Source organism: Siniperca chuatsi, linkage group LG18, assembly GCF_020085105.1.
Source record: "Siniperca chuatsi isolate FFG_IHB_CAS linkage group LG18, ASM2008510v1, whole genome shotgun sequence".
Lineage (NCBI taxonomy): Eukaryota > Metazoa > Chordata > Actinopteri > Centrarchiformes > Sinipercidae > Siniperca > Siniperca chuatsi.
The window spans coordinates 7,402,802-7,429,881 of NC_058059.1; the positions used below are offsets into that span (position 1 = coordinate 7,402,802).

The 27,080-nt window shown below is 38.5% G+C and overlaps 2 protein-coding genes across 3 annotated transcripts; one reads left to right on the forward strand and one right to left on the reverse strand.

Annotated features, from left to right (window-relative positions):
• The first annotated feature begins 386 nt into the window (after positions 1-386).
• Positions 387-14,803, forward strand: ttc33 (tetratricopeptide repeat domain 33). Of its 2 annotated transcripts, none has more exons than XM_044175465.1 (5): positions 387-536; positions 1,283-1,510; positions 6,687-6,768; positions 10,464-10,595; positions 13,742-14,803. In XM_044175465.1, the coding sequence occupies exons 2-5, from the start codon at positions 1,284-1,286 to the stop codon at positions 14,114-14,116; spliced, it is 816 nt and encodes a 271-aa protein (XP_044031400.1). In that variant the 5' UTR covers positions 387-536; position 1,283; the 3' UTR covers positions 14,117-14,803. The 2 variants fall into 2 exon arrangements, with proteins under 2 accessions (XP_044031400.1, XP_044031399.1); XM_044175464.1 differs by lacking the exon at positions 387-536 and adding an exon at positions 699-1,108.
• A 5,914-nt stretch (positions 14,804-20,717) lies between these two features.
• ptger4b (prostaglandin E receptor 4 (subtype EP4) b) lies at positions 20,718-25,061 on the reverse strand. Its single transcript, XM_044175466.1, has 2 exons — positions 23,837-25,061; positions 20,718-22,365 (listed from the first exon to the last, which is right to left on the reverse strand). The coding sequence occupies exons 1-2, from the start codon at positions 24,614-24,616 to the stop codon at positions 21,799-21,801; spliced, it is 1,347 nt and encodes a 448-aa protein (XP_044031401.1). The 5' UTR covers positions 24,617-25,061; the 3' UTR covers positions 20,718-21,798.
• Positions 25,062-27,080: the final 2,019 nt, after the last annotated feature.

Genomic DNA, 27,080 nt, shown 5'->3' on the forward strand with positions numbered 1-27,080 from the left:
GTAAAAATTAAGTCACATTAACTTGAAATATAGTACCTGTTTAACATCACATTTCACACATTCACAAGTAAATTGTTCTTAGGGTTTGTTATTCTGAAATCACAGTGACTTCTTTATCAATTCAAGTCATTTTAGAACAGTCTTGGTGTATTTATGTGTAATATGGCATTACTGTGATGGAAAGAAATAATTATTTTAGATTAAATATGTGACGTTTATTAAAAGTTACATCTTGTATGGCATATAAAATGCCAAGTGTGTCAGGAAACTGTCCTGAGTCATTTCTGTGGTGCCATCTAGTGGGCAAAGTTGAGCGTCAGTCTCAGACATCACATTTTAGAAACAACATTCCCTGAAAGATGGTGTCAAAATACGGTTTGTGTTTCTTTAAAAGACAATGTAAGCATTAGAGGCTGACATTTCTTCGGGATCACTGTGGGATTCTCGCGGGATGGGAGTCACTTTTATATTCATCACGGGACTGGGACGGGACAGGAAAAAACCTCAACGGGATCAGGCGGGACCGGGAATCATAGGTACATGTTTATATATAAATATGCTGTTCAAATATGAAAAAACACTATTTTCTGATTTGTTTTTTTATCGGGAAAGGGATGGGGCGGGACACGAGTACTTTTGTGGGAGTGGGATGGGACAGGAGTAAAAATCCACTCCCGTTTCATCCTCTAGTAAGCATTTCCACAGCTTCCGGGTCATAAATGTGAAGGGTCACCAAATATGGCTAACCGTTAGCTTCCGCTAGCTTAACCAATTTTGTTCACGGAAAGCTCTAGAAGTCTGCGTATACCTTCCCTCCTGAGCATAATAACAATATGAAATATGTTATGTCAAAATTAAATCAAGTGCAACTTTGTGTGAGCAAACGTACTGAGGTATCAAGAGTTTGGGCAAGTGTTAGCTAAGTTACTACAACGTTAGCTAACGTTAGCTAACGTTAGCTAACAGGACAGGATTGTTTTGTTTACTAACTAGTCATAGGGTAGTAGCTGTTAGATGACTAGCTATATGCCCTGTACTTAAATAAGAGATACACCCAACTGTAGCAGCCGTGCTAAATCTTAGCCGTCCAGATTGCAGGGTAAACTACGTGAGTATCTGATAGTAACATTATGTTTCAAACGTAGCCAGTTTTCTGATATTTCAAAATAAAAGTCTGTCTCCATGGATTTTCCAGTGCTGATTGCATACTGATTTCAGAAGAGGTAAGATTTCTGGGGATGCAACGTGTCAATCAGTCAACCCCACTCTCTTTTCTCTATAGGATGGCTTCATTTGGCTGGAAGAGGAAAGTTGGTGAAAAGGTTTCCAAGTCAGTGGTGCAGCAGTTTGAGGCTGAGGCAGAGAAGGCTGAAGATGATGGACCAAGTCAGGATGAGGAAGTGGACTGGCTGCACGCCATCAAACGACGGCGGGAGATCCTGCTGGAGGACTGTGCAGCCAAGAGCAAGAGGCTGAAGGATGAAGGTGCACTGCTGGCTGAGCAAGGCAGGTGAGCAATGCTGCTTAAAGCTGGCTGTTTTCTGTGCTTGCTGTGTGCACATCATGTCAGTGACAGCTTTAAAAATAACACACAGATATGCAAACATCCATTATTTGGTCAGTTTTGTAACTTATTTGTTAAATTGCTTGTATACAGAGTCACATAACACATTAATTCTACACAGAACTATTAGTTGTTGCATGGGTGACAGGATTAGTTAGGGATTTTGCTGATTATAAATCCATCTTTAATGCACAGTTAAATCCTAGGCATTTAATATTTGCTCACCTGTTGCCTGGATAAAAAGGACTAGTGTTGAACAAACAAGATTTATGCATGCATTATTATTTCCTTTGAAAGACATTTTCCATACTCTGTGGCAGTTTTATAGCAAGCAGGATAATAACTGGAATCTTAATTTATTCTATGATACTGAGGGCTTCCTGTCTGTGTGCTGCTGGATTCTTTATGTGGACTACAGGATTGGATAGCAGGGGATTAATTACACCTTTGATGGATACTCAGACATACTGTCCAGAGAGAGTTATTACTGTTGTCAGTGAACCATTAGCTGCTCATCTTCTGAAGCAGAATTTGGTTAAAGGACAAGCACTTTGGAAATTTACTGTGAGAAAGGATGGTGAGGAGAGTGCAATGAGAATAACAATCCTTCCAGCTTTTGCCATGTGTTTTGGTTGACTTACATTATATATAAAATAGCATAAACTAGCTCAACTTTGCCAATAACTAGGGACATGTGATATTAGAAATTCTCCAAGGGGGGGCATCATTGTACAGAGCACACATACCCATCTAACACAGCTAATAGCTTTCTACTTGCTAATAAAGAAAAAGATTCAATAAATATTGTATTTCAAAGGAACAGTCAACTTCAGCCTGATGTGTTCCCTGTATTTTATTTAATGGCACAAGGGTTTTGGTGTCTGCAATCATATGTACTTGGATAGATTTGGATTTCAAAAGCAAATGAGCAGCACCACTCAGGATGAGGTCAGTAAATGGATATGACAACAGTCATTTCTATTTCTATTTAATAAAAGCTTTTCAAACAGAAAGTGATTAAAAAGGTGTATTTAATTTGCTCCTACAATCTACTCTAGCACCCCCTGAAGTATACTGGAGAGTTTATTTTATGTTAAAGAACGGTAAACAATAGTATTATTTTAAGTGATATTTCTCTGCTTGTAAATTTAAAAGGAATTTCAAGCACCACTTTTCGTATTATATTTTGTGACTGGTAAAAAAAATCACTCAGCTGTTTTAAGTTGTCTTTTTTTGATAGACCCAGAAAACAAAATAGGCCTCCTTCATGAACTGTTATCTGATATTTCTTCTGTGATAATTGACCTTTTTAGCCAAATAACAATCACTTTGTGAAAACCCCCAGTCCAGAAGATGCAGGCCAGTGTTGTTGCCCTTAGTGACTGCCTGTAATTGTATTTGCATGGAGAAAGTGGATTTTGCCAGGGAAATGATGTCCTGCTGCTCCATAATGGCTGTTCAGAGGTTTGAGATTGAGAGTCTGGTCAGGGATGTCTGGGAGTTTTTCTCCTGTACAGTAACGGCATTGACCTCTGCTCTGAAGTCATTACCAAGGTTTAGATGCCCCTGATGTAATTGAAGAGCTCCTCTAGTACCTGTTTGTGATCTGAATCTCCTCTTGAGTCACATCATGTGCAGATACTTTTGGCGGCTGTTTTTCTACATTTTTAAGGTCAGTAGATATTGTTTAATGTCAATTTACAAGGGTTACGAGTCACAGTTAGGCCCAGTTTCCTGCACTCCCACAATTACCAAGGTTTTACCAACCACAGTCAATATTAAGCTGGATTTGGCAGGTACATTTTTAACCATATGGGAGATTTTGCCTCTTGAACAGTACAGAAGAATATTAGAAACTCTCTACAGACCCAGCAATCTTCATACAGCAGAACACCAAAATGTTTTCTGTAATATCCGCTATTGCTCCCATGCAGAGTAGAATCTTAATAAGGATGACAGACTGCCCTGTCTTTGTTGTATAAGCATGAATGGGCTGGGTGACACTTTTATTCATGAACTGCACAGATGAAAGGAAAATAAAAAAAAAACATTATCTGACTGACATGAGTTGAGTTGAGATGAGTGGATGAACAAACGAAACAAACAAACACTCAAAAAGAATATTCATATACAGACGGGGGACAAATGAAAGGAAAAACTTGAATAAAAGAGTGGAGGAACATATCAAATGCAGATGCTTCTGTGCACCAGGGCTCACTGAATGGTTTGGTGAGTCTAAAAATTATGTGAATAAAATGCTACTGCCTTTACAGTCACCACATCTCAACCCAGTTTCACAGCTATGGAAGATTTTGGACCAACGTGTAAGTCAATGCTCTCCAACATCTTCATAAGACCAAATTATATAGTATAAACTTTCATCTTCAAATCTATTTAGTGATGCCTGTGACTGTCTCTGAAACTATATGTCCTTTTGTTATGTCTGGCTATGTTTGCTTTTCTTTCTGTCTGCTGTACTCTGGTCTCTCTTTCAAAAGAAATCTTGATCTCAATTGGATTACCTGATTAAATAAAGGTTGTATAAGGTTGTAAATGAGGGAATATCTTGTGGAGGAGTGGTGTTCCCTCCAGTAGAGTTCCACAGACTTGGCAAGGAGCACTAAAGCTGTTCTGCAGGCTCGTGGTGGCCTAACTCCATGCTAAGACACTTCATGTTGGTTTTTCCTTTAATGTCACCCATCTTATATGCATATTCATTTGTAAATGTAGCTTAATTCTGTCCCACCACTTATTGCTCACCATTGAATTGAGAGTTGAGCAAAGTTGATTCAGAGTCTTTAGGCTTCTGAACATTTGTAATAGTCACGCATTGACTGTAGCAAGGCTCAACAGGCGTTTGCTTGAGACCGTTGTCATTTCAAATAGGTCGTATAAAAGATGATTGACAATTCTCTCCTTCAATTGGATATCAGCTTGAACCCGTCCAAACTGAAAAAAACAATGGCAATTGTTTTGGAAACTTTCTCAAAAACACTGAGGTGAAAAAAGAGGCCATGCAGTTGCAGAATTATGCCTCAATTTATTTCTTTAACAGCTATTTTAAACAGTTGTTTGAGAGGTGTGGGAGTTTTGTAAGGCAGCAAGTCACATCATCTTCCAAATTCTCCACATAGTTTTCTGATTTGTCCGGCTTCCAGCTACCATGCTGTGTCAATTTTTTCCCACTAAAACTGAGCTTGCAAGATGTAATCTGGCTCTCGGAGGCTATTTGAAGTGTACAACATCTTCCGAAGGGCTGTTTTGGTTTTTTTTGTGTTTGGTTTAGATTAGCAGTCAGTTTACTTGTTTAGTGTTGTCATTATAACCATGTGTTGGGGATATTTCCCTCTTTTGGACAGCAGTGTGTGAAATGGCCATAATGTCCTAACCCTCTACTCTTTCCAGCACAATAACCTGCTGCAATGATCTCAATTTGTTGCATATTGGTCACTCTTTCTTCAAACTACATATGGGGGTTCACTTATATCATTCCAATGATTGCAGGCTCTCCATCTCTGTCTGCCCTTGCTTTGAGTGAGTTGTGTTAACAGTAGAGATATCATTTTTAGTTGTCATGGTTCATGTGATGTATTATTTATTGCTTAATTTCCTCACATGATTTTGAAGTGAAGTGTTTTGCCTCATCTGGTAGATTTCCACACTGCTCTAGTTCTGTTTCCTCACTTCTCTCGCTGACTGTTAAATAGCAGTGGCATATGTTTTCACAGGCTTGATCCTGGTTCTGGCTGTAATCCGAGTTTTGTAACTGATCAGTGTTAATGGTCTCATTGTGTGGTTTTAATTGCTTTTGAATTTTTCAGGATATCCTTTTTCATAAAGCTATAAAAGATTTAGACATGACAGACATATTGTGTTGTCAAACCCAGGATTTCACCTCATAATCTTTCCAAGCCTTTGTCTTGATCAGGTTATTGAAATTATTCTTGAGTCAATATTGACTTGAGGAGGAGAGGGTTGGTACAGTGAGCATGAACATATTGTGTCCATTGAGTGTGTTTTAAAAAAGTGAATGCTTGTCAAAAACCTAAAGAATTGTGAACAAATCCATGCAAAACAGATCAGTAGACTACAGTGGTGACAGCTGCTGAGTGAGGCTGACATCTGCATAATGTAGCAAATCCTGTTTATTTTTCTCCTTGCATGTCTGAAAAGGAGATGTTGCCAATCTCAGTGTCTCGCTAGCACAGATAAGAAACTGACTACATTACAGGCTTCCCTGGAAGAGTTTGATTTGCGATCTATCTATCTTCAGTGGACCTGTGTGTTTATTTAGCTTACTGCAGCCCTTGTATACTCTGTACTGCCATTCTGTCAGACAGGTGAACAGGTGGAGTACACTTGCAGCTTTATAGCATCAAGAAGCCCATGTAGCATATTGTCCTGGGAGCCATTTCTCCTTTTTCGCTCTATTTATAAGTCTAAAGAACGAAGATCGATTAATTTGATTTAGAACTTAGAACTAAAATGCACCAAACCCACGGCAAAAGTGATAATAAACATTAACTGAGATAAGACTCAGCCATGTTTCATAAAAGACTATTTATCTCAGAGAAGTCATATACAAGAATGGGAAGCTTTCCAATAACGCAAGTGACTTCTCTATAACAAGAAATAACCAGGGAGAACAGTTTCATATATCCACTGAGCAAGCATGTGACCCTATGTTAGGTTACATTACATATATAAAATCTCAGGACGGAGACAATGAAATTTGAGCGTCCAATTGCACTGCTTTACGTGATTGTCTGTTTGAGTCTGTCATCCTTTAGCTTTGCATTATCCAAAGAACTGAACATCATTCAAAGTCGATACAAAGCCATGTTTACCTTGATGAAGTGCAACATGTGCAACACCCTGTTCTACATCACTGTAGGGCATTGATAGCGTTGGGTAATTTTAAATCATAGTCAATAAACATTTGTGCACTATAAATAGTTCCGATGCATGGTTGTTTAGTAGTATATCACATTGCAGAACTTCCCCAGTGTACAGAGCATCAGTAGCAGCCAGGTTATGCTTTATGATGCCACAAACAAACTCTTTGTGTGATTAGTCCCCCAGTTCTACCATGCATGTTTGAACCACAGTGTGTTTTTTTTAGGCACTGGGAGGCCATTAAGAAGTGGGACGAGGCCATTCAGCTGACTCCAGACAACCCAGTACTGTATGAGATGAAGTCTCAGGTATATTATAAACCAATGTGTTACTATTTACTAATTTTCTCACCATACTTGTCATATCTACTACTCTTTTGTCTGTCTAAAAAGAATACTCCACCGTTTTAGAATTGCACTCCTATAACATTGTTGGATTCACGGTCAATAGTATTTAAAAAAACAAAAAAACAAAACTACATTACCTATAGTGCGACTGCCCAGTTTTGTTGGCAATTCGGGTGTGTTATGCGAGTAGTGAGTAATGTAACTTCGAGCTGCAGAGATGAGGAGTGGGCTATAGAGGTCTGGTAAGCTCACTTCTTTCTAACTCCACAGCCCCAATTTTTTAACATTTTCAAATTTGTAATCTCCAACTGACATTTATCAGATTTTGTGCAGCTCCCTCTGGAGCCACAAAAGGCTTTAGGACAATATATTTAACAGGGGTTTTGTGTTCAAGATATACCAAGGAAATCGTAGCCAGCATACAGTAAATCACTCACTAGCAGCAACTTGTTTTGCAGCTTGAAATTTCAAGATAAGTGAACACAAATTCCGTTCGTATCCTTTGGTTTGGGAACGCTACTGACCACCAGCATGCTGTGTATGTACTTCTACACATACCACATACCACATAGACCCTCTTTCAGCTGCCATTTTGGTATGCTTTTAAGCTAGATAAGTGATATCAACACAGTGATGACTCCACTGAAAGTCTGCTGCATGTTTCCAATAGCTTTAATGATTTGGCTTTTTAGCTCCATTTCCTTGTTCCTTTCTCTTATTCCTTTCACTTCCTCTTCCTCTGGGTCGATATCTTTGTGTCTTTGAGTCTTTTTTTGTCTCTTATTCTGCCATCATACCTCAACTGCCGCTTCTCCTTTTCTTCTAACATAGGCAACTTTGAAAAAAATGGTTCCCATGTATTTTGGGAAAGTGGAGAAGCCAGAGGAGGTAGACAGACAGAGCTCCCTCCATAATTCTTTATTCATTTACTACAACTAACACAATAAAATCTCTCCTTTATAGCCATAGCCTTTCACATCACATGGAGTATTGTATGCCTAATATAATATTATCCATTACAGGATATTTGAGAAGGAAATCATTACAGGGCCAGGCCTGGAAAGAACTACCGCAAAAGGGATTTTTCTCCCATGGTATGACTGACTTGAAGCACGACATAAGCACAGACTTGCGTTTTTACTTAGATTCAGCCACAATGTGTTTGACTACACATGTATAGCACATCAAACCTATTAGTGTTGATGTTATTCACATAGGTTGAAAATAGGCTGGACCAAATTGTATTCCCATTACTGCCCCAGATGACGAGGATGGTTACACTGATGCTGGTCACTTACTTCCCCTCATCACTTTCTTCCCATTTAACTCAGTTAGTATTGTGCCTAATACGTCCCCTGTATGTTTCTATGTCTGCCACAGCAGACTGTAGTGCACTCTGGAGGAAATTGGCTCCATTTGTAAAACTGTCACCACATCTTCCTGGCAATATGAAGGATTTCAACCTAAAGGGGGATACTGCTGATAGTGAGAGGTGATAGACTTTTGGTCATTAAAATTGTTGTAGATGTTGTGGTAAAGTTGTGAGGCTTTTACAATTAACATTTTTTGCTATATTCCATTGTGATATGTGTCTTAAAATCGTCTTTCAGTATGAACCAAAGACAGACACTGTCTGTGCTCCAGACATTTATGAGTATTAGTGGCTTATGACTGGACGTGCCAATGTAACAAGCATAGGTATCAAGGCGATAATAAAACTTCTACCAAGGTGCCGGACCTGGTTTGGGTTCAGTGTACCCATATGAATTTAATTGTATCATGCAATGGTGTAATTCTTGCATCTTAATTTCTTGTTGAAGTGTTACAGAGATAGACACTGACCATGGAAGAGGCACTGCTCCTCACTCATTTTAGTTCTATGGTTTCTTTGGTCAAAGGTGCACTCGTGTCTCAGAAGAATATGTGAACAGATTACAAATATCAGAATGTGCAGTGCACTCTGAAACCAACAAGAGTACACTCTGATGTCACTCTTTCATCTTGGTACTTGATTGACTCTGACTTATTTTCTGACCTGTTTTATAGTGTTTATAGTGTATTATATTTTTTTGCTAGTACTTTCTTCCTGTGTGCACTGACGTAAAGGCGAGCTACTGTAAAAAGAGTTTCCCTTCGGGGATCAATAAAGTATTTCTGATTCTGATTCATTCTAGCAGAGAGCTGCTCTGTCAAAGTAGACTTGCTTCATTATGATCTTCTGACAAAAATAGCAGTAATACAGGTTTTCAGGCATGTATGTTACAATCGCAGCCCCAGGCAGAAAATGACACTGTAGTGGACAACAAAAACCCTCCAGCACTGCTAATAATTAGTGAGCCTCTTGAATAACTTTTTGTCTAAACTTAGTTTTTTCAACGATTGTTATGCAAATACATGCACAATGATATAAGCTCCTTGACAGCTTGTTTCCTACATGACAGCAAAGCAAAAAGGATCCATAAAAAAATTGTCTATCTATTTATCGACTTAGTGTCTGAATAAAAGATGATTCATAAGACTCTCCTGCGTCTGGTAAGGTTAAAGATGTTAATGAGCTCATTGCAAGACTGTTAAATGTGAGCATAGATAAGTAAATTACAGAGAGTAATCTTGTGACCGTGACTGTGCTATTGTTCCACACTGTACAGTATGTCCTGATGGTGAGTCACGTCACTAGGGCTGCAACTAATTATTTTCATTAAAAATGAATCTGCCGATTAATTTCTCAATTCAATGTTTGGTTCTATAATGTCACAAAATAGTGAATATTGCCCATCGCAAGTTACCAGTCCAAGGTGACGTCAATTGTCTTGTTTTGTCCGACCAACAATCCAAAACCCAAAGATATTTAATTTACAATGATATAAAACAGAGAAAAACAGCAAATATTCACATTTGAGAAGGTGGAAACAAAATGTTTGGTGTATTTGCTTGAAAAATAATTTGAACGATTAATCAATTATTAAAATTGTTAGTGGTTAATTTTCTGTTGATTGACTAATCGATTTATCAACTAATTGTTCAGCTCTACACACCACATAGAATTTATAAAACCGTAATATTTACAAATATTGACATCCTGAACATGCTATAAAATATGGAATCTTATTTTTTCCAATATTGCCCACTCCTATATTTTATTTTTGTTTGTTTGTTTGATTTAACACCATTTGTTATGCTTACTGGGTTTTTTTCTGTTTAGTCCAAGAATTGTTGGCAACTTTTTATAAACGATTGAGAACATCTCAGACACAAAGAATATGGTGCATTTATTCTGGCAGTTACATGCACTGTGCAGTACTATATGTTTTTTTTGTTTCGGTTTAGCTTATATACGTAATATCTTAACTTTGAAATGACTAGATTTTATTATTTTTGTTATGGCATAATAAAAAGGTCATGTTCATCCTTTGAGGGGAGGTACTGAGTGTAGATCACCTGCGTTTTGGCAGCGCGTAGAGCCCAATGCACAATCACTGTAGCTAAGCTCGTGAAACGGAAGAAAGTAGAATTGAAGCATAAAAATAAGCTTCTGGGCAAGTGTTGTGCAGATAAAGCACAACCATTACACATCCTCTGTAGACAACTGTATTGATTAAAATAGAAGTTTCTTTTTCTCCATGCTCACCATTGAACCACATCATATTTCCCCACAGGTACTGACCATTCTGCAGGAAGTGTTCCCTGCTGTGAAGGCAGCGGAGATGGCAGTGAAGTTCCGCCCCCTTTGGTGGGAGGGCTGGCAGACTCTGGGCCGTGCCCAGCTCAACCTCGGAGAGGTGGACCTGGTGAGTATGGCTGGCAGTACACTCCAAATGAAAGCAAATTAGGGTACAGCATGTTCACAGAAGCTGTCAAACTGCTATTGAATTCAGGGCTGCAAACGAATGCGAGTACTAAATGGATGAATTTGTAAATTATAGGAGACATGAAAGGAGGAAACAATAGAACCTGAAAAAAAAAAATCCAACATTGTTTACTAATTGCAGATTGTCGGCGTATATGAGATGGCTGAAACTGTGCTCACTGTGGTGATTAAAACCAAATGCATTGCTTGGTTGTAGTCAAAAAGGCGCCATTTTGCCTGTGCAAACACACCAAAATTCAAGCTGGCATGTATAGACCGTACCGACATTTGCTCAGTAGTGTTGCATAACAATTGATGGCTTCTTGATGAAACAGTCGCTAATGATCTTCATTGGAATGTCCCCATTTCATTTTCAGATGTTTGATTTTGCAATGAACTGTTTTTGTAGCCGACTATAAATCAGTTGTGTCTTCGTTTTTGAAGAGTCGTTAAGATATGTCAGTGATTTCTGTTTACTACTTTTTGCAAACTTCCAGCCTCTGAGATGAAGCGTCTCTTTCAAAGCACGCCCAGGTGCCTGGGGCTTGGACGATTGCTTAAATTGTCCCAGAACATGCTGGGACCTGTGGGTGTATGAAACCTGCAGATCGCATTTATACTGCTTGCCCATTTAGAGCCAAGCAAACAGGGCTGAACTCAGAAAACCTCCAGCTTATGGCACTGTGTGTCAAGCGAGAGACCTGTCCTACGGCACCAAAAACAACAATGGGAAGTGTTGAAAGTTACTTGAGCTAAAACTAAACCAAATATAGACACACCTTCTTGTATAATAAAGTTATTGGAAAGGAAGGGGGGGAAAGCGCACATCTATTTTTAGCGAGGCTTGTTCAGTCGAGTTTTGGAGCTTTATTTGCATCAACATGTTTGAGTAGTGCCTGTTTTTGCAAATGTGAATGCAGTGATTCCCCATTTTTTCTTTCGAGTCTGTTCTTTTCCTTCTACTTTTTTAATTTCCGCTCCTCTCTATATCACTCGAATAAAATGGAAAGTACCCAAATAAAACAAACATGTAGCTTCTGATTTTGTTTTTTGTAACTTCTCTTAATGTTTTAAAAATATTGGAAACTGACATTGGCAACATTGCATCATGACAGCTCTTTTGCCATTTATCTTTCTCATTTATCTCGTTGTTGTCATTAAGTTTTTGGCCACGATCTTTCCAGAGAAGCCGGTTAATCTGCCTACTGTGGCATTTTGTCTGTTGAAGGATTGCTTTCGAAAGAGTTGATGAGACTCTAGTCTGTTCAAGATGAAACGGGATATGTTGTTTTGGGCACAAACAGTTTCATTTGTCAAAAATGTATTACAGTTAACCTGTCAAAGACTTTTTCAGTTGAACTTAAACGTGCATGTTATTTATGTTGCAGGTGGGGAACATTTCACATCAAGTTGATGTGAGATTCTCAGTAAGAGGTTGATAAGAAGGCTCAGTCTTTCACAAAGAATCCAATCAAGTAATAGGTTCATACCAGTTTATGAAGAAAAATTCCTTGAAACAGAAAACAGACTAAATTACTTATTGAAGATGATATTTTTGCAGTGTAGTAACAAGTCCCCATTTTGTTAAAGCTGTTGTTTAGGGCCATAAAAAAGGCTAGTGGGGAAAAACAAGAGTTTGTTTTTGTTCTGGTCACTAAATGCTTGACGTTTGATGCATCAATAACACTTCCTCGGCCTGACCTTTACCACGGGTTGGCCTCGAGGCTTTTGTTCTAGAGCTGACATTGGATTTTCATAAGAGGTGTTGCTCACTGTATCACTGGGAACAGGTGCAACTGAAAAGCTGAGCTTTCCTCATTAGGATGTGAACTCATCAGAGATGTGTCTTCTCAATTGTACATGCCTACATGCTTGTATTGATTTAGTATTGCACAATCCTTTCTTTACTGTACTCTCCACCTCAGCCTGCTAGTGTTGCAGCGCTGCTTACTATAGCCGGGCTCTACAGTGCGAGCAGAGTGTGCGAATGTGAAAAATTATTTGGGCGTTATTCATGTTTGTTATTGGATCCTTTATCTCTCCTCTCTCTTTCTCATTAGCAAACAGTACTCACAAAACATTCACAAAACCAAGCGAGCAAGCGTTATATCAGCTGTTAATTAGGTGTAACTTGATGACAGGCCAAAATGAAACTTGGCTGTTGTCACCAAGATCTTTTGTGAGGGAAGAAAGTCAAATCTTCAACACAACTGACCAGTATATATAGTTTTGAACTATATAGTCTAGTTTGTCAAGGCTGAGTCCTTGTCCTGTTAGATTGGTGGAGTGCTCCTTGAAATTAGCTTAACTTGTAGTTTTCTTTGTGTTACATTTAGTTGTTTCACTGGCTGGTGCTAATTCATGCAAACATAGGTGTTAAAGTGAGATCACGAGAACTGATTTGGTGAACTACTGATGAAGAAAGGCGTTCAAAGTCCAGCCGCAGTCATTTGGATAATTGTGAACTCTTTAAGGTGGAGTCAAGTTCACTCATATTTCATTTATCTAATTGGTTTCATTACCATATTAACATGGACCTCCCATTACTTTATTACTTTAGAATATGCATGACATATTTCAGACATCTGTTAGATCGGCCATTAGTGATCTCTAGTCTAGCTAGCATGTTGGGATGGATTTATTTCACCATTTCACAGGCAGCAAATGGTCACAGCTGAAGGTTGACATCAAGTCCCATAAACGATTGGAGCCATTTGTATTTCTGTTCAATAGGACAATAATTTTTAATCTAGAACTGCACAGTCAGCTAAGAGATATTGATGTCTTCTTAATGAAACCACAAATCTGCCTGCAATACAGCACAAAGAATGTTAGGGTCTTGCTTGTTGACTTGCTGATAATGCACCCACCTGCTCATTCTGCTCAGATGCCAGTGTCACACCATTGATCTGTGCAAATTACAGTGAACCCAAACAAACAGCCCTGAAAGAATTCAGCTAAACATTCAGTTTGTTGGAGACTATAAACGTGTCTTCACTGGCTGATTGACCATTTACTCCTATCTTTGATGACCACCCCTAAAGGCTTGTGTTTGAATCCTGATCTCATGTGGTATTGTCCCTACAGGCTGTGAAGTCCTTCCAGGTTGCAATCCACCTGTGTCCATCAGAGCGCACCCTGTGGCAGGAAGACCTGGCGTGGGCATGCAGGTTACAGAAGCAGCACTTAGCAACTGAGGAGAAAATTCGACAAGAGGAGGAGACCAAAAAACAGATCCTTAATGCCCCTGAGTTTGAGCAGGACTATGATTTTGAGTCTGATGAGGTGTTGGCCGCCTGCGAGGCTGTTGCTGAGCGACAGATGCGCTATGAGGAGCTGAAGAGGACCGCCGTGGTTATAGACGCTGAGGGAAATATAAAAAATGTAGTCACTGGAGAAGGGGGATCAGAGGATGCAGCGACACCATCAAAGGACCAGTTTGTCAAAGCAAGAGCACTCTGAACTGGTCTCAGCATTAATTGATTGTCCTGGTTACAGTTTTTAGGACTTTTATTTCTGAAAGCACTATAGCTTCATACACTGGTATGTGAAGCTATAGCGTAAAAAAAATCTTACTCAGAAGCAAACATGAGAACAGACAGATTCTAGTGAGGGTTTATATGCAACAGAATAAAATACAATTGAGGTTTGTTGTTTTATATTTTTCATCCCTTTAATGTTAATTGCATTAAATGTGCATGTAAACTTTTTGCATGCACACAAAGATTAAACATTAAATCTGTTCTGACTCATTACTGTAAGTCACATTCAGTTCCAGGCAGCCAAGAAAACAGCTTGAGTCATATTTCACTCAGTAAATGTCTATCCATCACTGATCGAGAGGCTTCTACTCACATTTAGCAGAGATGCATTAAGATACTAATGTTGAAGCTATAAACTTTAACATCTCCTAGTTCTCTTTCATCTGAATGTGGACATTTATCTTAAAATTACACAATAGTATAAAAATAATAATGAAAAATAGTGATTAAGGCTGTTATCAAGCAAGGCGCATCAACTCCAGTCAAATGTTAATGTCGTGTGAGGTTTCAGTGTGTCTGTGTTTGTGAAACAGGTTGTTGCTGAAAAAGAGCATGCATGCTCAATAAATTGTCAATGAGTAATAAACATGAATGAAAATGTGTGATAGTTCTGTGTTTCCTGCAGTTTTCTTTCCTTGGGGACTTTTTGAGTACAGTGGTTGTCTTGTAAACAAATATATACATACATAATAAGGTAGATAACATGTGCTCCGCATTGCACAAGTATGCCATTTACAGCCATTTTTTCCGATTTTTGTGTCTTTATAATACTAATAATAAGCTATTTTAAAACAGTTACCTGAATGAATCTTGAAAATACATTTTAACATGCAGAACAATATTGGAGCACAAATAGCAAAATCAAATAATTCAAACACTATGCGTTTAGCAATTAGGAACTACTACATACTGTAAACCCTATGAGAATGGGTTTTCCAAACTTTAAGGGGAAACAAGTCAGCTTCAAACACTTTTGATCACACTTCTATATAATATTCTACAGAGCCAAACAAGATTTAATTGCAGTAGCAAAGAACATGAAGAATATAAAAGACAAAACAGTAAACCACAAGCTGTAGAGTGCTTTGTGTTTCCTTTCTAACAGCTTTAGTTCCAGCAAGTCATTGTTTCCAATGAACAACCACAACAGTCAAAGAAAAAACAGAAACATCATTGTAAGCTCTTAAGTTTAAATTGGAGTATAGGCAACGTTCTTACTTAATGTAAGAAGAGATAGTAACTGTTACAAAGTTAAGATTCAGATTACTACAATCACATCTGTGGTTCTGCTGTAACCTTGGGAAAGGTCTTATAAAAGAAAACTACCTTCTAAATTTGAAAGCTGCCAAACCTAAACTGTATTCGCTGCCATAAAACTTTAAAACAACAGCAACAAAAATACTTATGTTCTGACGATGATGTATTGATGAATCCCAGGCTGTCTGTGTTCTTTAAAGGCCAAAAGTTGTAAAGGACAACCTTCATTTCAGTTGAAAGAAGATAGAAAAATGTAATTTTCAGTCTCACCTCTCAAGCAGTTGGTGCTCCTCAGGTTTGTAGGGCAGTGTAAATATAGAAATAATTGAGTTTCCATAACAGGGCCACTGGAAGTCCCAAGATAATGCAGATTCTGTGTGAATAACTCTAAAAACTGGATCTGAACATACAGTGTATATATTTCTATGGTTAGTCAGCACCACTGGCAGGTTATGTAAACATGCAACAAAGGTTAGGGTTTCTGTCGAGTGATGATTCTGAACTGTTCGGTGAATGTCAACACCACATCCTTTTTTAAATGTAACAATATTCAGAGTCTTCTTGTCAGGCAGCAGGTGAGTGCAAAAAGTCATTAAATCAAACTGAGCTCATGATGTTCTGTACACAGAAAAGCACAAGACAGGTTTGCTGAACACTAAAGCCATTAGCTGCTCTGCACTGGCTTTCTGTAACATTTAGACTAAACATTTTTACTACTACTCTTATTTTTACTATTATTAAGTGGGTTTTATTATTTTTTATTTTACATCGTATCTTTCATTAATTATGGCATTCAATCCCTCTTTTTATACATTCTATGTATTATTTTTTATATTAAGCACATGTAATGTCTTTGCTGTAAAAGCACTTTAAGCTGCATTTCCTGTATGAAAGGTGCTATACAAATAAAGTTAATTATTATTTTTATTATTATAGCTTTAATTTAAAAAACAATAGTCCTATATGGCAGAGACAAAGAGAACACATCTCTACAAATACAAATATAAAACAAAAAACATGATTACATAAATCGTCACACCCTTGATGTAACACCCAGATCATTGCTGGTGGAGCTGTTGTTTTTACAAGTTGCTTAATAAGATAACTGTGTGTAATCTGGGTGTGCCAAGTGATTTTAAGGTAAATACACATGTATCTGGATGGTCCAACGGATGTTTAGTCACTTTCTTACACTGCATTATCAAGACAAAAATTCCAAACAAATCTATGAAACGTTTATTGAAAACTGCATGCAATAAGGAAAAACCCATTTGATTGATTGTTGATAATTGTTTGACTGTTATTTCTCAACCAAAGCTACTCCATCGACTTTACAGCTGCTTGTGTGTATGGCATGAGAACATTTACCCATTTAGTACCTAATGTTAGGTCTTAACATACAAGTTAACACTTTTATTTCCCCTTAAATACAGTAGCTTTAAAGTTGTTAAAATCACCTTAATTCACAGTCGGACAATATTGGGTATATATTCTGTATTGGCTTGTTCCAACTCTTCAATGGAGTTATTCAATGTTTACACTAAGTAAAGTATTCAGACCTAAGACTCCATGTTTTTAGCTATGGGGTCCTTAGCTAGAGTGGATGTAGGCATGGAAATGTTGGTCTGTCAGTCTGTCAGTCGGTCAGTTGGTCGGTCCACCACTTTGGTCCAGACTGAAATATCAACAGCTATTGGATGGATTGCCATGAAATTTGGTACAGACATTCGTGGTCCCCAGAGGACGAATTCTACTGACTTTGGTGATCCCCTGACTCTTCCTCTAGCGCCACCAGGAGGTTGATATTCATTTTGCCTTTAGTGAAATGTCTTCACAGCTATTGGGTGGATTGCCATTAAATTTGGTACAGAAAGAAGATGAATTTTAATGACATTTGTGATCCCCTGACTTTCCTTGTAGTGCCACCAACAGGTCAAATTTGTCACTTCTACTGTGAATAGTTAACATCTACCAGATGGATTGGCACAAAATTTGGTGCAGACATTCATGGTTCCCAGACAGTGAATCATACTGACTTTGGTGATCCCTTCACTTTTCCTGTAGAGGCACCACAGTTGACATGTGGTTTTGATAGAAACATCTCAATAACTGTTGGATGGATTGTCGCGAAATTTGGTTCAAACGTTCACATCCACCTCAGGATAATCTGTAATATCTTTGGTGATGCTCCGAGTCCTCATGTAGCGCCAGGTCAAAATTTCAGCTTGTCCAATACTTTGGTTTATGACTAAATACATGCAAAATAATGACATTCCCATCAGCCTCAGCTGTATTTTGTGTTTAGTGCTAATTATCAAATGCTAGCAATGCTTTAACAAGGTGAACATTATACCTGCTTAACATCAGCATGGTATCATTATCATTTTGAGCATGTTAGCATGCTGTTACCATTTAGCTCAAAGCACCACTGTGCCCAAATATGCCTCACAGAGCTGCTTGCATGGCTGTAGACTCTTAGTCTTGTTTATGGCTGCACGGCTCCATCATATGGAAATATTCTAGATGTGTCGTGCATCATTTTACACACATTTACTCAAAATTTAGCTTGATAGATTTGGTTCTTTGGAAACTTGGAGATCTCCACTAGAATTTAAAAGAAAGTTCTGTGTGCTTGAGCAATGTTTGGCTGCACAGTGAAATAAAAAAATAGACATTTTAGAAGCAATTTCTGGTTTGCCTGAGCTTATTTAACTTTCTAAAACTGGTCCAAGTCTAAACAAAACAACAATACAACAATAGACAGTAACAATGACAATTGCAATGAGATCAGAAAGCATCATAGACTAAAAGAAACATGATACAATAGACTTTGGTGTCTGTAAAAGCTAAGACAGCACCAGCATCCAGTGGTAGGCAGAAACACTGAGGTGGTGTGTCTTGAAGGTATGAGAAAGATAAAGAAACACACACAGATGAAGTTTAGTAAACCAGAAAATAGGATGTTACAGTAATTAAATCTTATCTATCAGGTTTTTGTGATGCTGTAATGGTGGAAAGTGCTGTCTATTATCTGGACTAATTGCTGCATGTATGTATGTTAGCCTAAACATAATTCTAAATAGATCTGACCTCATTTTAAAAACTCATGCACCTCAACCCTAAAATTAACCTTAGCCCAGATACAATAGTACAAATGTTGTTATCATTATTAAATTATCATTTCCTGGAATTCCCCATTGCTCTTAACTCCATTCCTGTGCTAAAAGGCCACATCATGAACAATCACTGCTTTTTGAGTGGCATCTTCTAATAGCCGATTGTTTTCACAGGCTCCCCGTGGCAGAGGTTTAAATGTCTAAAACAGCCTTATACTGTAGTGTATTACTGGCATTAAATGATGAGGATGGGAAAGAGGGGACGAGTTTCCAAGAAGAATCATTTTTCCTTTCACCCTCTGTTAAAATCCTATCAAAACTATTTTGTCAATCATTATTTTCTGCCTCCTGAGAGACTCGACAGCTTTAACAGATTTTTCAGCCTAAGGTCACAGCTCTGTTTAATGGGATATTATCTCGTGGGAGGTTTTTACTGCTCTCAGAAGGCTCTGGACACCGGCCACACTGGACCTGGAAATCTTCTTGGGTGAAGAAACCATCTGTCTGCAGGTGAACTGGCTGTTGGTTAGAAATATGTTATAGCCAGCAGTGCTGTTGTGATGAATGGGATAAAAGCTGACCTGTATTTTCTCAGCAGCTAAATGGCACTGACAGCGACATGCTGGCAAAAGAATGTTATTCCAGAGCATTTATTTAAAGACAGATTTGAATTTAAGTTAGGTTCTGTTTGAGCTATCGCTGGATCTGTCTAAGTTACATAGAAATGAATCATTCAGTAAAGACTATTAATTAGGGTTGTCATAAAAGGTTTGCACGACTCCAGCATGGTCAGTTGTTTTGATTGATAAAGATGTGACTGCGATCCATTAAAGGTGGGGTATGCGATTCTAATCCAATACACGTCTTTTTGTCAAATTCATCGAATATCTCCTCACGATACACTAGCTGTCCATTCTGTGTGTGCCCTAAAATAAAATCCGGTGTTTGTACACAGCCCTGGCTCTGAAATTGCTAAACAAACACAAACACTATTCCAGCCATTCCAGCCATGATTTGTGTGTCAAGTAACGTTAAATGACTTGCTCATGGACATTCAGCTTACTTTCTAGTTTGCCAAGATATGCTGTTGTTGTGATTTTTGCTATAGTAGCAGGAGAGTGGTGAGTATCGCTGTCTGAGAAACCATCTCCTCCTCTCTGACTGTTAGCTTCGCAGCAGCAACTGTAGTGACATTTTGCTAACCCACAACCTAGCTAACATTAGTTACATTACTTACTGTGTCGTTGTTCACTCTATATCATGGTATTTGTCATGGTACTGGATTTCTCCAGAATCGCATACCCCACCTTTAATCTCAAGCGATCAGTACTGTATTTAATTTCCATCATCAAAGTCGCTCTATTTAGGACTGATCAATATTTAATTTTCAGCAAAGATTCATAGAGGCGGTTTCTATTACAGGCCTAATGCTGGTTAATTTTGCTGACCTAAGTGTAGTTTCTGTACAGATACATTAGGGCTGCAACTAACAATTATTTTCATATTTTCTTCTTTAAAATGTCATAAAATAGTGAAATATGTCCAGCACCATTTCCTAAAGCTCAAGGTGATTTCTTAAAATTATTTGTTTTGTCGGACCAACAGTCCCAAACCCCCAAAAAATTGTATTTACAATTATAAAAGCAAGACTGTGTAGTCCCTCATTCGTCCAGGAGTGTTCTATCGTAGAAAAGGTTTCAGTCGTAGTCATCTGGACACTGTTTTCAGAATCAAGACGTTTCGAGAATGACTTCCGGATGGGAGCCGAAACCTCTTGATTCTGAAAACAGTGTCCAGATGACTACGACTGAAACCTTTTCTATAATTATAAAAGCAGCAAATCCTCACATTTAAGAGTTAGCGATTTTTTTTGTCATTTTTGCTTAAAAAATTACTCAAACCATTAATCAGTTATCAAAATAGTTGCCAATTCATTTTCTGTCCATCCCCTAATCGACTTATCGTTTCATCTCTAAATATGCGCCTGGTAATTCCCTTCTCCTACTTTACAGCACACAGTACATATTCACCATGCATATTTAGCTAAATATCAAATGCTAACACAGAGTTTGCAATATATACTTCACTGTCATATTAAACCTTGTGATTAACTGTTTCAGTTTGCAAAAGAGTGAGGCAAATTCTTAATCTATATGAATACCAACTTTTATTTTCAATTTATTTACGAGTTTGGTACAACATTAGTCTTGAAATATGAACATGGTATTTATATCAATCTTTATAGCAACAATAGCATTAATGCTGTGTTACACCAGGAAATCCATTGTAAGAAAAGGCAAAAACCTTTAAACTTATCAGACAGGAAACCTAATGTCTTCAATTTTCATTCCCCGTCTTAATTTCCCTATAAAGTCTGATTAGATGAGAGGAACTGCACATTGCATTAAGGTGAAATATGATAAAGTTGGATTAATCCTTAAAAAGTAATGGGCCGAAAAGAGTAAATTAACAATTTTATATTAAGACATTTCTTTAGGAGGCCTCCTAACGTCCTCCAGTGTCTGTATTGTGGAAAAGCCACAGTATAGCTGCCTTTTCTTATGAAATGCAGGGGATGGTTTGATTCTAGCTTTGATGTTAGAGTTGCTCTGTCAACCACTTTGACCAAATTGTTTACAAATGTTCCTACATACCAAAAAAAAAAAAGAAAACTATGAACATATTCATCTTGTACCGATTTAAAATGGCTCCAAACTATCTGGACCTTCTCACAGAGAAGACAATAACGTACAATTTCATACTTAGAATAAATTAACATCATGGAACACTGTTCACATTTTAACATGAATTCTTTACGGTCATTGTGCAGGTTGTCGAAATGCTATAAAACAAGCATTACTAACAGCCTAGCAGTGGTTTTAGAATTCAAAAAGTGCAACGAAGGAGCTCCTCTAAAACATCATGTTGTTCCTTATGGTTTTGTGATAAAACTGTTGTGATTGTACTAAAGTGTATTTAGTGATGTGGTGTTTGTGGTAAGTTATGACTGAGGAGTAATACATTGATACTTGGTATTTAGTTCAGTAATTTATCTGTCAGACGTTCTATTAGCAGTCCACTAGATGTCTACAGATTGATGGATTATTCAGTTTTTTATTATTCAGACGCTTTTCCATTATTGTCATGTCTTTGCTCTCATTAGTTTCTATATTCTGTCCCGAGACATTTCTATTGCAGTGATGACTGATTTTCGAGATCATGCGGACTGTTATATGCATTTCTCCTGTATGTTTGCAGTCTCTTCTGTTAAGGTCACACATAGAGCCGGGTCCTTGGGGCACATTGGAATCTCTTTCATCGGCCTGCCTGGCACTGTGTCCTCTAAATCACTCTGTGAAAGCCCCCTCTGAGGCCCCTTGACCTCCTGGGAGCCCTGTAACGTCTGTACAGCTGGTGGCCTGGAGTCGCCCTGCGCCCCCGCTTGAAATGACCCCAGCCTCCCTGTGTTTCCCTCAGACGGGTACAGGAAGGTCTGTGAGGTGCTCACCATTTCCCGAAGCTCACGTGACACCAGTGAGGGAGAATCCCTGGAGACGATGGAGGAGGAGAAGCGGCCGTCAGCACAGCGGAACTGCCCGCCGTTCCTTCGTCCCCGCCCGCCCATTTTGCAGAACAGATACTTGATTTTCTCCATCAGCTTGAGGACCACTGTCTTTCTGAGCAGGATGTAGATCCAAGGGTCTAAGATGGGGTTGACAGAGGCCATGCGGATGGCCAGCAGGTCTAAAGGCTCTTCTTTCTGGTTTCTGTACAGCTGATTCACAAAGATCCTCAACTGACGACATAGAAGAGAAAAGAGCAATGGTAGATAAATTTGGGAACTTAACAAGCATCCACAAGTTGTTTGGGTGTCACATAAAGGAACATGGAAACACATTTGAATTACAGAAACAATTTGAGCTAGTGTTTTTACAAGCCCAAACTTGCTACACTTCATTTACAAGAGTAAAATCATTGTTTATTTTACATATTCCTACATGGTTGGCATGGAATGGTCAAATCTAAATAGACACTTGGCTGAATGTAACTTCTGCGCAACCACAGCAGTGTAGAGATGGCAAGAGGCCAACAAAAACAGAATTACATTTCTCACCATCATTCATCATAAGAGAGCCTTTGGCCATTGGGCTTCCCCTGACTCTAATAATCATCCTATAATCCTCCTATCACAAATACAGAGTCAAAAGCCGTGATGTTTTCATCAATTATAGAAGTGACGTCCTTAAAGGATAGGTTCACAGTTTTTCAAGTTTGTCTTAAAACAATACCCACATTAAATTAGATTTTGCTTGCTGTAACCATTCCTCCTGTTCATACTGGACATTAAAATATCCCTTTCTAACATGCTTCCAATGGAAGAGATGGGGGATGAAAAGTACAGTCCTTGTTATGTGCAGTTAGTCAAAGGAAGAGGGTAAAAATCCTGCTTTGTTTCCCTGGACAGTGTTTCTGTGCTGAGCTGCAGTGGGAGGACAGTAACTAAAAAGACAGCGACTTTGGAAGATACTCACTTGATTTTTTTCGAACTCAGACTGCTGAAGCTCATATTAACTTCAGCTGAACATTGGAAGGTATTTTTACACTGAATGAGAACTGTGAAATTGTTCCCCAATGTCTTCCATTGGAAGCGTGTTAGAAATGGATTTTAATGGCCAATATGAACAGGAGGAATGATTACAGCTATCAAAAACTGTTTCAATGCACACATGGGCACCTGACTATTCTTTTCACTGTTTTAAACCTGTGAACCTATCCTTTAATTTTATCACTGACTTTGGCCCCACAGGTGCAGGACTGTCACATGGGGAAATCTCCCAGTGATCCTTTGCTCTTGCTCATGCTGAACATCTGGTGAAGAGAGCTGAAATGAGCAAACTCTTCAGGTACTGTTTGTGAACAACACATGGGAGTTGACAGTAATCAATTCTAAACCACATATGTTGCTACTGTGCTAATACTGAAACTATATAAATGATGTTGCTATAAAACAGTTGAAAGGACTGCACAGGGAGTGTGAGCGAGCTCACTTGTGCCTCAGAGAAATGCGTCATCTGACCACAAAGATCTAAAACTGGAACACAAAGTTCAGGTAGCATATTATTATGATTAACCAGGGCCATTTTGTGCCTGATGCATTTTCTTTCTCACTTTTAAAATATGTGACATTCTTACGCCTAAACAATCTTTTGCGCACATGGGCTACCCGGTACAAAGTGTGCCTGGTTTAATGTTCACAAAATACTCACCACTAAAGGTATGGAGCAGATGAGAACCACAGCGGAGGTAGCTATAAGCAGAATCACCATCTGGATCTCTGCTCCAGCTAATCGTCCGAAACTCCGTCTGCGCCTGAGCTCCGCGATGCGCCGCTGGTCTGTGCCCAAAGACGTGCGGCGGATGAACCGCTTGTGCATCAGGATCAGAGCCCCGCACACCATCACGTTGCATATGACAGTGGCCAGCACGATGACTGAATTCACACCAGCGTACATCAAATTAAAAGTCACGACTGTTGTGTAATTGTTCTGCCAGTCGATGAAACACCAAGTCCCCGGGTTCTGGGGCTTCACCTGGCCTATCCCCATGGCGGGCAGCGCGCAAAACACGATGTTGGAAATGTAAATGCCCAAAAGAGTCAGCGCAGCGAGTTTTTGGTTGACGTACTCGTTGTAGAAGTATGCATGGTTTATTGCCAAGTATCTCTCCACTGACATTGCGAACACAATGCTGAGCTGGACCAAGAAGAAGAAGAGGAGGATGAAGCCGAAGTACTGGCACAGCGGCTCACCTCCCGGCCAGGAGCCCTTCATGTAGGTGGCGATGGTGACGGGGCTGGCCAGCAGGGTGCCCAGGAGGTCTGTCACTGCCAGCCCACACACAAGTGTGTAAAAAGTCGTCTCCTTTTGTTCCTTCCGTGATATTCGCAGAACCACTATGGCAATGACATTTCCCACCACCCCGAAAATGAACATAATCACCGGGATGGTGGGCGGTTGAAATCTCCCCGTTGCTGCTGTGGAGTTCATGCCTCGGACTTCTTTCACAGTTTCGCACTAAGCAAAGGTTCCCCCCTCACTTCCGAAGTAGTGACACTTTCCATTAATGCGCATTCTCCAGGTTCTCCAACAAGAAGCAAATCCATCTTTTACGCACAGAATTAAAACTCCATAATCCGCCAATTTCTTGATGAAAACACGAGCAATCCACAGGATAAAGATGTTTACTCTAGTGGTTTGGGGTTGCAAGAGATGCTCCGAGACTGCGAGCTGCGCTTCACGTTGTTGTCACACTCTCAACTGTCAGGGAAGTTTCTTCTGGCTGACGGCAGCTCCTCCTCTGCATTTCGTTTAACCAGTGAGCTGTTTGAGACACAGTGTGGCAAAGCACCACTCGCAGCGGCAGGACACCGCACTTGCGTACGAGGGTGTAGTCCTAGTTTCAGTTCTTCATTGTCACTTCAATTCCCCTTATGTGCAGCTCAGTCCGGCGACTTGAATCTATCACCATTCTCGTCATTTCCCAGTTGACATAAGAAAAGTCTGTCAATTGGTTTAAACAAGGTCAATGAATTTATTAAGAAGTCTGCATGTAAAAACACTTAGGAATGACCATGCATGACCATGCTGAATGAATTATTAAGTTAAATTTTTCTTAATTCTAGTCCAACAACACGCCTTCTTGTTTCAAGATACTCTACAATCAGTTCTACATGTTCATTTGAATCAAAAGCAGGTTATCTAAACATGTTAGTATAAAACTCACTTAAATAGAAATAAGGTTTGTATGACCCAATTGTAGCCAGAATTGGCCCAACAGTACATAAAGTAGTTAAAACTATCTCACCTCGACCAGTTACAACCATAAAATGCAGGTGATGATGCTGATGCATCAGTAATATTATGATATTAATCTAATTAGATATGTGAAATGAGCCACTCTACAGTAGTATTACTTTTGATACTATAAGTAAATTTGGCTGAAAATACTATAGCCTACTTTTACTTAAGTACGATTTTGAATGTAGGACTTTTACTTCTAGCAGAGATTGCTTTTTAAGTAAAGGATGCAGACTTCTTCCACCGCTGTGAAACACAAAGTGGGGAACTGAGGAAACAGAGGACTGCAGATAAGTTGGACCTCTCCTTAAAAATGTGTCCAATCAGCAACAAAGTGAGATGTTAGTGATTCAACGTGAGTTCGCCAACAATTCCAGAGTATTTTATTTTAGGGATTTGTCATCTCTGTTCATTATGCCAATTTTGATAAGATGTTTCATTTAGCACAGTTGATTATTACATAAACCATTGTGGATATATAGCCTACAAATTGACACAGACTACAAAAATCTGAGTGAGTGCACATGACAAAGTGCATTTACTCAAGTACAGTTTTGAGGTATTTTACTGGAGTATTTCCTTTTGCTTCTACTCTACTACATTCATTTGACAGCTATAGATACTAGTTACTGTACAGCAGTGGTGGAAGATACTTTACTTAAGACATCCTGCATAAGTTTTACTTAAGGAGAAATATTATCAGCAAAATGTATCTAAAGTTTCAAAAGTAAAAGTGCTCTTTATGCTGAATGGTCCCTTTCAGAGTGTTATAGTATATGATATTATTGGATTATTGTTACTGATACATTAACATATCAGCATTTTGATGTGTATAGGTTGAGGTTTAATGAGCCCCAAAACTGACAAAATGTAGTAAAAGGTCAGCAGGCAAGCCAAAAAAATCTAACAAATCCATCAATAAATAATATTGTTAGTTAAATTGTTGACTACTTTATATAATGCTGGGTAGTTTAGTCTGTAACATTGCATCATACTGTATTTTATAACACGATCATATATTTTGTATGTAAAAATATTGATCTGAAAAGAATTATTAAATAAATGTGGAGTAAAAACTACAATATTTCCAAAATTGTACAAATTATACAGTACTTGAGTAAATGCACTTAGTTACTTTCCGCCGCTGCTGTGCAGATTAAGATTTTACATACAAAGAATATGATCAGTTTTTATAAAGTACGATGCATTGTTACAGATTAAACTATCCATTATAAAGTGGTAAAAATTAGCTCAACCAGCTACAACACTGAAATGCTGCTTAAACAATTAATCAAATCAATATCAATCATCCCATAATATAAAACACTCTAAAAGGGACAGTCTGCATACTTTTGATACTTAAGAACATTTATTGGTAATATTTCTGTACACTTCTGTTGCGCCATTGCTACATTTACTTAATTAAAGGATCCGAGTACATATTCCAAACGGATCTATAGTACTTTTCAACAACAACGGAATTCAAAGTGCTTTACATAAGACATAAAAAGTATTAAGACAAGATTTAAAAGAAACACGTAATTCAACTTACTGTATATATGTACAGTAGAGACCAAAGCTGCACTTCACAATATGTTTCTCATTTTCCTATTAAATTACTGAGAGAAAAAAGAAATTAGAATCAGAATAGCAA